At 48.4% G+C, this 12,008-nt stretch overlaps 1 protein-coding gene across 15 annotated transcripts in view; it reads left to right on the forward strand.

Moving 5' to 3' along the window:
* The window catches only part of AFF3 (AF4/FMR2 family member 3), a 594,726-nt gene that overhangs the window by 125,292 nt on the left and 457,426 nt on the right, over positions 1 to 12,008 (forward strand). For 8 of the 15 annotated variants that reach the window (XM_021088183.1, XM_021088185.1, XM_021088184.1 and 5 more), the window contains one exon: positions 10,297 to 10,371. The exons of the other annotated variants lie outside the window; for them this stretch is intronic. In XM_021088183.1, coding sequence (XP_020943842.1) covers positions 10,297 to 10,371 — 75 coding nt within the window. The remainder of the gene's footprint in view (positions 1 to 10,296; positions 10,372 to 12,008) is intronic. 15 annotated transcript variants of the gene reach the window in all.

The following is a 12,008-nucleotide window of genomic DNA, read 5'->3' on the forward strand; positions in this document are numbered from 1 at the left end:
AAAGGCTTTGTGTATCAGAGCATGTGCTTAACTGTCCTGAGAAGACCAGATAAATCCACTCCCAGTATTGCTTCTGCTCCCTGGCTTCAGTGAAGGGCAGAGTGAATGGGAAAGAAGGTTGGTGATTCATTCATCCATCCATTTGTCCGCCCCTTCAGGAAATGGCAATTGCCCGAGCCAAGCTTTGTTCTCAGCTAATTCTGAAGAGGTATGGTCTCTGGAGTCCTGTGGAGGGAGATTCGCAGGGCCCCATAGCACTAGCAAAGCAAGATGGAAGCTTCTAGAATGGTTTCTTCCTGCCAGCTCAGCAGAAGGCTCCATGATAAGGGAAACAAGATGTCTTTCCTCCTGTTACTCCCTCTGTTATGCGTCACTAAGTGTCCAAATCTCCCCACCCCAGATGAGCTGTCTTTTGTTCTCTGCTCAGCGTTTTGCAGAAGCAAAGCCTTCTGCACAGACTCCTTTCACTCGACTACCTTTATCTTAATATCACAGAGCTCCTTACCTCGTCTGTGACATTGGGCTTGCTCTGTTGTGTATGAGTGTATGTGGGAGACATAAGAAGAGACAGCAAGGACTGGGGGAAGGAGGAGAGGAGGAGATGTTTCAAGAGAACATGCAGCAAACATGTGATGAAAAGGGGCTTAGTGTCCTCTTTGAAACACTTCTTAAAGAATTGTGATAATTATCATCCTGTGTAGGCAGCCCCATACAATATAATCTTCTTAATGTTCTAGGGATCCAGTGAAATAGTTCTATGACAGATTGCACGTCTAGTGGAAATAGGGAACTTGTGCGCGATATACAGCAGCCATGGGAAGACCCCTTGGTTTTCTGACACCGTGTTATGTGGATACTTAGAATCAATCATCTTTGGTGTCAGTAGCCCGGAATGAATTATAGGACAGTAGAGTTCAAATCATTCATACATCCCACCATCCTCCTCTAAGTCGAGTGTAATTGACTGCAGAATTTTCACCCCGGGGAGACTGAGAAACGTCTTCAGGAGTCTCTGTGTCTGGGTGGGGACCACAGACTGGCGGGCGCTTTGTATCGAGCAGGTGTTGATGGAACATTTTTTGAATACAAATATATTCTTTTAAAAATTAAATGGCCTTTAATATCCAGAACTCCTGTGGAACTTAGAATTTTGATGCCAACAGTTATTGTGTAGGTAAGTAATTTACATTTTATTAGCCCCACTTTGTCATTGAAGAAAGGCCTCTGTCTGTAAAAGGAGCACAAGAATGTTTATAGCACACAGATTTTATTTCATTATATATATATTAATTTATTAAAAGGTTGTGTTTTGCATAAATCAGGGATACTTAACAGATTTGTTGAAAGGGATAAATGACAACAAATACAACTTTCTTTACAAACTCTCCAGCACTAGACAGTTGCCCAGTGTTGCTCTTATTATAATTCTCATTATTAAGTTCTATAACTACAAAACACATCATCCTTAGGATCTAGGATCTGAATGATTTTCTTCTTCTTTGTTCAAACTGTGGGATGTGTATGGGCTAAATTTTGATAAGGAGAAAAAAATGAACCATTTAACACCTATTTTCTTAAAAAAATTTAAATTATAGTTGATTTACAATGTTGTGCCAATTTCTGCTGATAGCAAGGTGACCCAGTCATACATATGTATATATATGCACATTCCCGTGCTTATATTATCTTCCATCATGGTCTATCCCGAGAGACTGGGTCTAGTTCGCTGTGCTGTACAGTAGGACCTCATTACTTATCCATTCTAAATGTAATAGTTTGGGAGTTCCCATCAAGGCGCAGCGGAAATGAATCTGACTAGGAACCACGAGGTTGGGGATTTGATCCCTGGCCTCACTCAGTGGGTTAAGGATTTGGCATTGCCGTGAGCCATGGTGCAGGTCACAGATGCAGCTCAGATCTGGCGTTGCTGTGGTGTAGGCTGGCGGCTATAGCTCCGATTAGACCCCTAGCCTGGAAACGTCCATATGCCTTGAGTGTGGCCCTAAAAAGACAAAAAAAATAAAATAAAAATGCAATAGTTTGCATCTACTAACCCCAAACTCCTTGTCCATCCCACCCCCAATTTTTAAGCATTATTTTCACGGCCCATTCTGTGCTTGCAGTATTCTTTCTAGGGGCCGGAAATACAGAAAGCATACACAGGCCCCCTCCTGTGGAACATCCATTTAATGGAGGAATCAGCATTAGCCCAAGAAGTGTGATTTGGAGGATGACATGGGTTTCTTTATAGGAGAAGTGAAGGACACCCTGGTGAGGACTTGGGTTGCCTGAGGGAGTCAGGGGATGCTTCGAGAGGGAAGCGTCACTAAGCCAAGACCTTTGGGGCCAGGACCATGGGAGCCAGGTGGGGAGCAGAGGTGTTTAAGGCTCAGAGAATAGCACACACCTGGCCTCAGAGGCTCTGGCATAGGGATTGGGGGATTGAGAGCTGATGTTGGAGGGGTAAGTGGGGGCCAGGTCCTGCCAGGCCATGGATGCCAGGGGTGGATTCTGTCCAGGGGCACTGGGGCCAGAGCGGTGACCTGATTGATGTGCTGTTTTATTTTATTTTTGCTTTTTAGGGCCACACTCGTGGCATGTGCAGGTTCCCAGGCTAGGGGGTCTAATCAGAGCTGTAGCCTCTGGCCTAGGCCACAGACATAGCACCACAGGATCCGAGCCGCGTCTGTGACCTGCACCACAGTTCACAGCAACGCCGGATCCTTAACCCACTGAGCGAGGCCAGGGATTGAACTTCCAACCTCAGTGTTCCTAGCCGGATTTGTTTCTGGCACGCCACGATGGGAACTCCAATGTGCTGTTTTAGAAATCCCACCCTGGCTTGACCATGGAGGAGCCATGGGACCAGGACAGGGAGAAGGTATGGGAGGGCTCTTAGGAGGCACTGCCGGGGTCTGGAGGGAGCCCAAGTGGCTGGGACCCAGGAGGGGGCAGAGGAGGAAGAGGCAGTGGGACCAAGCTGCATGACGTGGACAGGGCTGGGACTGATGGGGCAGGAGGGCAGTGGTGTGGGGAACGATGGTGCCAAGCCGACGCCCATGTTTCTGACCTGAGCAGCAAGGTGGGTAGCGGTGCTGACATGGGCGACAGACGTGGAGGCAGAGGCTGGGGTTCGGGGCGGTGATGAGCTGGGTAGACCTGCTGGGCTCTGCCTGTCTATGGACAGCCTGACTTAGATGATGTGGATGGTCGGGTGGTTGGGTCAGAGCCCAGGGTCTCTTACTCCAGTCCTGCTCTTCTCTGGGGACCATGGAGGCTCCATCCCCAGGGGGAGTGGTTCTGTGTTCCCTTTCAGGCCTAAGTATTGTCACTGTCTTATTTCCCTCTTTCCTCTGTCCGTTATCTACCACGACTTGTAGCTGGGTTAGAAGGACAGCTGCATTGTACCACAGCAGGCCATTTGCATCTTCAGATCAGGGTCTTCTTCCCTCCCAGGTGAATGACTAAGTCTTAGTCGTTTGTATCTGTGTTGTCCGAGTGGAAGACCCTCATGGTGGGCCTCTCTGCCTAGACACCGGAAAGTGTTTGAGGATTCGCCTGTCCCCCTTTTGTTTTTCCTGCTTTTTAAGGGCCACAGCTATGGCATATGTAAGTTCCCAGGGTGGGGGTCAAATTGGAGCCACAGCTGCCAGCCTACGCCAGAGCCATAGCAATGCAGGATCCAAGCTGCATCTGCAACCTATACCACAGCTCATGGCAGCGCCGGATCCTTGACCCACTGAGTGAGGCCGGGGGTCGAACCTGCATCCTCATGGATGCTAGTCGGGTTCGTTTCTGCTGAGCCACAATGGGAACTCCTAGCCTGTCACTTTAACTCCACCTGTCCATGAAGGGAGCTGTCTTGGCTCTCATCCCAGCCTGGGGCTAGTTCTGTACATCATGAGTAAATTCATCACGTTCAGCAGATAGCCCAAGGTGACGCTTCCTCATCTTCAGAAATTCCATTGCTCCCCCATCAGTGCCACTTTCAGGAGTGGTTCTGGGAGGAACTTGGGGAGTTAGATTCAGTAAGCATGTGAGCCCCGTTCAGTGACATTTGGGGTCTCAGAGCTTTTTCTGGGTCCAGGAACCTGAGGCCACGGAAGTGTCAGGGAGTAGCATGAGAGCACTTGGCTGCCCTTCTGCTGCAGTGCCCCCACCAACGTGGGCACCACGCCTGTGACCCTGATACACGGGGGTTGTCTGAGACAGCGTCCTGGTTGCAGCACAGGCAGGCTGGAAAACAGGGCCCTTCCTGTGTGTGGCTTTAAAATTCCTAGGTGCTGAAGTTTAGCAAGTGATGCTATAAAGTGGAAATGAAATGCAACTGAGCATTTGGTGGAGGAACGTAATTTATTGGCTGTAACATGAAAAGCCGAGGGAGTAGGCATCCTTCTCACTGTGGGCACCTGTGATTGATGCCAGCTCTGGGCCGCCGGCTGCAAGTGGGCTCTTTGAAATAGCGTAGTAGGGACTTTGCAGGTGGGTCTCATTTGGTTAAGTTACTGCCTTTGTGAGGCTCTGCTGTGTCTTTATATTCTACCAAGGAGAAGATGGTAAATCAGAGTAATTGCTTCATCCCAGGGCACTTTTATATTGTAAAGCGAAAAGGTCCTGTTAAGAAACTCAAATTAACTTCTGCTGTTTATCCTGTGTGGCGAGCCTCTTTGAAAGCTGCTTGTCATCCGGCCTGGTGGTTTATCAGGGAACAATTCCATTAGAAGCTGACACTTGTTCTCGTGACACCAAGAGGAAAGATCCCTCAGGAGAAGCATTTAACCCTTGGCAAGGCGAAGCTGTCATGGATCTGTCATCTCTCTCACAACTCACCAGCACCTATTTATGAGAGAGATGTGGGCTCAGTCTTTCCACTGAATTAGAAATGGAGTTGAGATTCAGCAAATGGTCAAGGACCAGCAAGCATCCAGGCCCATCCTGCAGAGGTGGCCTGGCTCTGCTAGTTCCATTACACAGCGCGCTGCCTATGGTATTCCATAATTCTCAAGAAGCTCACTGTATGCAGTAGAGCCCCTGGAGTAATAGTTAATTGCGAGGCCTGCCTCATTTGAATTGCTTATCCCGGTTATATTTTAGAGGCTTTAGAAGAATTCTTAAGGTTCATGTATATCCACCACGGAGGCTTAGCAGATCTCAGAAGAATGAACTGAAATTGTTATGATCGGAAAATTAACACCCCTCTGCCTGGCATTCACTAACAAAGGATGGGGGTACCATTAGTCAGAGCCTGTCAGCGAGCAATTCCCTGGGGGTCCAGGCGAACTGCGTTGAAGAATTCAGTCTCTGGAGCCAGACTGCCTGGCTTCAGACCCAAGCGTTGTTACTCCCTGGCTGTGGGCCTTGGACAAGTTAGTTAACCTCAGAGCCTCTCGTTTCTTCGTGGGTAGACGGGAAAATGTCTCTTGGAGTTTTGAAGACTATGAAATGATGTCATGCTTGTGAAGTCCTTTTGTAGAGGGGCTGTGTGTAGTAAGAAAGGGTGGTTGGTGTGACCAAATTTAACATGGGCCCGATGAGTCTGAGACGATGATATGGATCATTCTAAAGGGCTGTTTTTCTTTGGAAAACAGGCTGAATTTGTCCCTTGGGCGTCTGTTCCTGTGTGGCTCCCTTCGTTTTCCTAGTTTCACAGATGCCGTGGTAGAGCAGAGGTGCTGACGGCCCAGACCCCCCTCAGTTCTCTTCCCGTCCTTGTCAGATGGATCGGCAGCCCTCAGGCGGCGATCCGTAAATGCGCTCAGAATTCCAAGATGGAATTAAGATTGAGACAGCCTTGGTGGTCAGAGACAAACAAGGAAGGCTGGGCTGACCTTTTCAAGAGGCTCACGACAGAAATAATCATGGGACTCACACTTAGAAAGCTCATGACGAGCCAGAGGCATAATGCTGTTGGGGGCATAGAGTGAACAAGGCTTGGGAACTGGAATTAATGACTCAAAGCGAAAAGCCTAATGTAAGTGAGCAGGGTCCCAGTGAGGGTCTTCAGGATTGAAGGGTTTGTTGTGTACACTGTTGGCCAGTGTTGACTCCTCGACAGGTCTTTAACCACTGCCGGCCTCATCACCAACATCAGAATCACCAGCAGCAGCACCACCACCATCATCACCACAAGCATCACCCCCAGCACCAGCACCACAGCTGCAATAGCTCAGGGCCTTGAAGGACCCCCTTGGAAGGATCCTTGCTTCCTTAGCCATCTCAGTCTCCAGCTCCATCTTCCCCGCTCACACCCTGACCACCTCTCTGCCCTGCAGTCCACCAGCTCTGACTCTGGACCAAGGAGGGAATTTGCAAGTCCACTTCTACGACCTTGCTTTTCTCTGACTTAAGGAAGGGTTACTGATTGTTTCGTATTTGCTTTATAAATACGAGACGTTAATTGGTTTGACAAATTAAATTTAAAGCAATTGTTACAGTTTTGAAGCGTGCCATTACATTTCCTTAATTATCCATGGTTGCTGATGTTGCTGTCTGAAGAGCAGTTGTATTTCTGTGGATACACGTTTCCCGATGCACATAGGAAAGGGCCCTTTGCTTCTCCCCGGCACCCACCCTGCATCTGTTCACTCCCCACCAAACCTGTTCCCAAGAAGGGATCAGGTGAGCCTATTGGGGGTTGGGGGTGGTAGGTTAACTGGGGAACAAGCCAAAGGAATGAAATTCTAAATACGGAATTCCAACTGGCTAAAGAAGGAAGCTGGCATACGATTCAGGGCAGTAATTTGTGGATCTTGTACTGCTGGGTTCCTCCTCTTTACCTTTCATCTCCTCCACCTACCGCTTTTTCAGGACCCCGCCCTGGCTCACATCCTTCCTTCTGCAGTGCCCCAACCTCTGGTTGTCAACCCTCTGTGCTTAGAAAGGGCCCCCTTCCCCTTGTCCCCTAGGCCGTCAGCTTCTCAGCAGCAGGATAGGCTGGTTGCAGCCCTGAAGGTTTCCCCAGTTCTCTAACCTAGTGGCATCTGGGAGGCCCTCAGAAATGCTTCTGGACTCAAGTGAATTCTGCTGTTTGAAGAAGATGGTATTTTTCAGACACAAGGAACCTGAGAACTTTGTCCAAAAGATAGGGGAGAGGTTTCTCATTTTCTTCTCCTTGAATTCACTTGTTTCCTAGATTGCAACCCTGGAGATACACTAGAAGGAAGAAGAACTTTTTTTTTTTTTTTAAGAATTAAACCCTTGGATAAATGTGGCCACTCCTTTGCTCTTAAGTAGCTCTTCTTCCCTGAATAGACATGAAGGAAATACTTTGCAGTTTTGTTTGACGTGAGCATTCAGATTTGAACAGGCTGCAGGTGGATCACTGTGGGAAGAAGACGGACTGTCCTGGCCAGTGGGTCTGCTGGGTCCTGTCTGGGGCTTGGCTGCAGGGGGTGCTGTACTGGCTCCCGTTACCTTCCCTCTAGGCGGGCAGCTTGGACTGGGAGTGGAGTGCACTGATGCATGCATGGGGGGATCTGGTGAAAATGGGACTGTCAGCCCTATCTGGCTTACTTTAGGGTCTGTAATTGCTTTTAACAGAAATTTTATTGACGTATGGTTGATGTACAATGTTTTGCTAATCTCTGCTGTACAGTAAAGCAATTTAGTTATAGATATATTCTTTTTAGATTTTCTTTTCTATGATGGTTTATTACAGGATATGGTATATAGCTCCTTGTGTCACTATCCTACCCACAGTTGGATCTCATTGCTTATCCATCCTATATGTAATAGTTTGCATCTGCTAACCCCAAACTCCTACCCACCCCCTCCCCTACCCCTCTCTCCCTTGGGAAACCACAGATGTGTTGATTGAGTCTGTTTCTGTTTTGTAGATAGGTTCATTTGTGTTGTATTTGAGCAAATCTGTGATTTCTTTATTCACTCGCCTGTCCTTAATTCCACTGTGCTCTCGTGCACGGGTATCCTTTCCGTGTGTGCTGTGGAAGACTGTTTTTTGTCTTTTGCTGTTTTGGGGAGTGTAAAAATTATAACAGGTCAGGCTTCACTGCAGAATTCTTCTTTCAGTTCTGTCTGAAGGAGCAAGAGCTTGCCTTTGTTTAACTTGCCCTTTTTCGCTTTGCTGCAGCTCAGATTCATGGCTCACTCACACCGGGCTTGTAGACACCAGAGTTTAGAAATGCGGCCACTCCTTGGCTCTTAAGTAGCTCTTCTTCCCTGAATAGACATGAAGGAAATACTTTGGACATTGCTGTTCCTTCCACATGGTTTCTTCTTTGTGACTTTGTTTTGATGATCAAACCCTTATCCTAAGGTCCTTGATCTTTAAGAAAGTTAACCTAGGACTATCTACCATCCCTCTCTCCACTGGGACATTGTAAGGTAATTAAGGGACATATACGTGAAATATTTGGAGCTCAGTGAAAGGGAGAAGCCATTAGACTCAAAGATCTCCCCCCCCCCCCGCCCATGCTTTTCAGGGCCGTATCTGCAGCATGAGGAAGTTCCCAGGCTAAGGGTCCAGTCGGAGCTGCATCTGCTGTCCTGTACCACAGTCACAGCAACACCAGATCCAAGCCATCGGCAACCTATACCACAGCTCATGGTGATGCCAGATTCTTGCCATGGGATCGAACCTGCATCCTCGTGGATCCTAGTCGAGTTCGTTACTGCTGAGCCACAGTAGGAACTCCCAGCCTCAAAGATCTTACTGTTATTAATTCCTACTGTTACTGTATGATCCAAAACACATTAATTTTGGAAATAATGATAATATCATGTTTGGACATCTATTCCTCCTTAATCAGCATAATTGGCTTTGGGTTGAGCCCTAAAAAATACTTTATAGATTAAAAACAAATAAATAGGAAATGATCAGGTATGTTTCTACTGCATTTTTTCATTGGCTTTTTTTTTTCCAATAAATATGTCTTTTAGAAGGAGTTGATTAAAAAGCTTCATTTTCTGGGAGTGTTATGCATTGGCAATAAATAAGAAATAGTATTGTAGCAGTTGGCTGCCTGCACTTTCACGCAAAATAAATAAATACATTTGGTGACATACATTTGAGGAGCACAATTCTTGTAATGTTCATGGAAATAGGGAACAACCTTACAGACGATAGAGATTGTACCATCTGCCAGTAACAAAGAAGCATGACTCCCAGCACGAGGCTCTCACAGAGTTGAGTGGAGATGTTGGTGTGCAAGGAATTGGACTTTTGCATGGCGTCCCCGGGGAGGCGGACCCTTCTGCATGTCAGGGGGACGGTTCCTTTGCTTCGAAAGCAAATGGCATGACCCTCGTATTGTGGGAATGGCACAGCAGGGAAGGTCTTCCTGTGAGACCTCTGGAGAAGGGTGCTCTCGGGGTTGGTGGGGACCTGCACAGACCTCCTCTGGAATGACCGGTGGGCTGGCTGTCGAGAAGGTACTGCCTTCATGAGTCAGAGCGCTGAGTGCTGGTAGAAGAGAGAAAAGTTCAGAAGCTTGGGAGCGATGAGCCGTGGCAAGTGCAGACTTTCTCTTACAGTGACATTTGCTTTAAGCAGGTGGCATTTTAGCTTCCTCGGCTGGACGTAACCCGTGGGGTGGGTGTGGGGGTGGGTAGTTCTAGTCGAGGTAAGGAGTGGTTGGGTTCCTCTTAGGAGGGGCTGGTGCTCAGTGGCAGCTACAGGGCTGCCTTCTGAGGAAGGAGCCGAGAATCCCAGGGGCAGGCCTCCAGGAAGCCTGGCGTCTCGTTCCAGGCTTCCTTGGCCCTGCTCTGGTTTTATCGGATGGTGTTGTGAAGCACGCACATATCCTGGTGGTCCCACAGGAGGTGGCCGGTGCATTTCTGATAGTAACTTGTGTGTGCTTGGTCCCAAGGGTGTTCAGGCCCCTAGAACCCCATTTGAGAACTTAAGCCTGCACCTGCCTGCTTCCCGGAGTGCTTTCAGTTCTCCTCCAGCTTAGAACAGTTGGGAAATGAGGCAGGTCCAGGTCACGGGGAGTGTTTCTCCCTCACCTCTATCTTCTTGGTACTCGGAAGGGGCCCTCACCCCCTGAGCCTGGAAATGCAGTGAGTCTGGCGGCTGCGTCACTGAGGCGGGCTTGTCTCCTGACGCCTTTGTCTGAAGCATCAAAGTCACGGTGCACGACAGGCAGGGTTTCTAAATGTGTCTGCCTCGCCCACCTCCGTGGGCTTCCTCCCCTTCTCCTCATGCGTCCTGCTGCCTCTGTGCCCCTTCCCCTTGACCTTTGGGACGAAAGCTGACAGAGGTCTGCACAGGAGGGTACCGAGGGCTGCTCAGGTTTCAAGTGTTTTCCCTCCTTGTGGTGTCTGCGTTTCTTACAGGGGTGAAGACGTCTTAAGCCAGAGGAATGACTCTCTAGTTGTGGAGTTTCAGTCGTCAGCCAGCAGATGCAGGAGGTATTACGTGGGGGGGACGGGGGCCTTCTCCGAAGCCCGAAACCATCCTAAATGCCCACCTGCCTGCTCCGTGTTCCATCAGGCTGCTCCGTGCATCACACCGGTCTTGCGTATGGGGCTGGCTTGATAGCAAGCATGTTTGTGGGGAGTCTCTGTGCATGGAGCTGCACACAGTAGGTGCCTCACACATGGCTCTAGGCCCCGGAGACAAGAAGTACATTGCATGCAGGGCCAGCCTATTTTTTTTGATTGCAGATGCCGATGTGGGTCCAAAAGTTCGCCAGGTCACAGTAAACCTCCAGCGTGTCTCTTGGCACCAGCCCACTTCCTGCCCCTCCACAGCATGAGTTGGGTCTCCTCAGAGCAGTCTCTGCTTGAAATCCATGGAATGTTCTTGAAGACCAGGGTTTCATGTTGCAGCTATCTGCAAGAAGGGCGGGACTATCGTGCCCGCCCCTTTGTAGCTACACTGGGGTCTGTGAATGAGGGTCCCTCCCATCTTGTGCCTTCCTGATATCGGTCACTGTCACCACAGCCACCCTGGAGAGTTCTCAGTGACTGTGGGGCTGGAGCTGGGAGCCTCTCCTTTGGGAAGACTGGGCCCGCAGCTGCCCTTTACGTGAAGGTCACTGTTTGGACTCCCAAATCTAATAACTTTGGGTAATGTCCTAAGGCTGAATTAAAATGCTAATAGGCTACATGTTCTGGGTATTTTAACACTCCCTGATCTGAAATTTAAATGAAATGCCTTAGGTGCTCTCAAAGTCTTGCCAGAAGCATATTCAGCATCACCCCTTAGACAGTGAATTTAAAGTATATTCAGAAGATAAGCAGTATCTATTTTATGATCCTTTTATTTGCATCCTCTCCAGCAACATGAAAGAAAATAGGCTCTTTTACTCAAGATAGCAATTTAGCTAAAAAACAAAAAGACCCAAACCTCACTATTTTTATAGGTTTCTCTCAACCTGCAGATCCTCTCATTGTTAACAACATTTAACAGCAGTGCAGTGGATTTTTTAGGTGCAATTATTTTAGGTTTTATTGAAGTGTAGTTGATTTACAAGGTTGTGATAATTTCTGCTGTACAGTCGAGTGATTCAGTCAGACACATACACACATCCATTCTCTTTCGAATTCTTTTCCCACGTAGACTATCACAGATACTGGGTAGACTCCTCTATGCCTGACCAGTCATTCCATGTATCTCAGTGTGTATATGCCAATCCCAAACCCCCAGTCCACCCCTCCCACCCCCTGCAGTACATTGGATTTTTGTCACCTAAAGCTGTCCCAAAGCCCTTTGGTAGATCTCCTTCACATTTAAACCTTATGACTGTGCCACAAAGACACTGTTTTATCATGGAGGTGCCGGGGTTCAGAGACGCTGCTAGACATTTCCGTCATCACATCACCGGTCATGGCAGGACCGCAGTCAGTAGGGGGTGGTCCCGGCTCCCAGCTCCAGTATCCGTCCTCTAGCCCCAGCGCTCTCTAAGCAAGGTGATGACAGGGTTGCTTAAACTGGATGCTTCTGTTAGGAAGCGTACCCAGCACTCATTTGGAGGGACACAGCAGGTCCTTAGCATGCATGGTGGTAGTCCTGCTGTCTATACCAGGGCCAGATTTCTCTATTT

This window comes from Sus scrofa, chromosome 3 (assembly GCF_000003025.6).
Source record: "Sus scrofa isolate TJ Tabasco breed Duroc chromosome 3, Sscrofa11.1, whole genome shotgun sequence".
In the NCBI taxonomy this organism is placed as follows: domain Eukaryota; kingdom Metazoa; phylum Chordata; class Mammalia; order Artiodactyla; family Suidae; genus Sus; species Sus scrofa.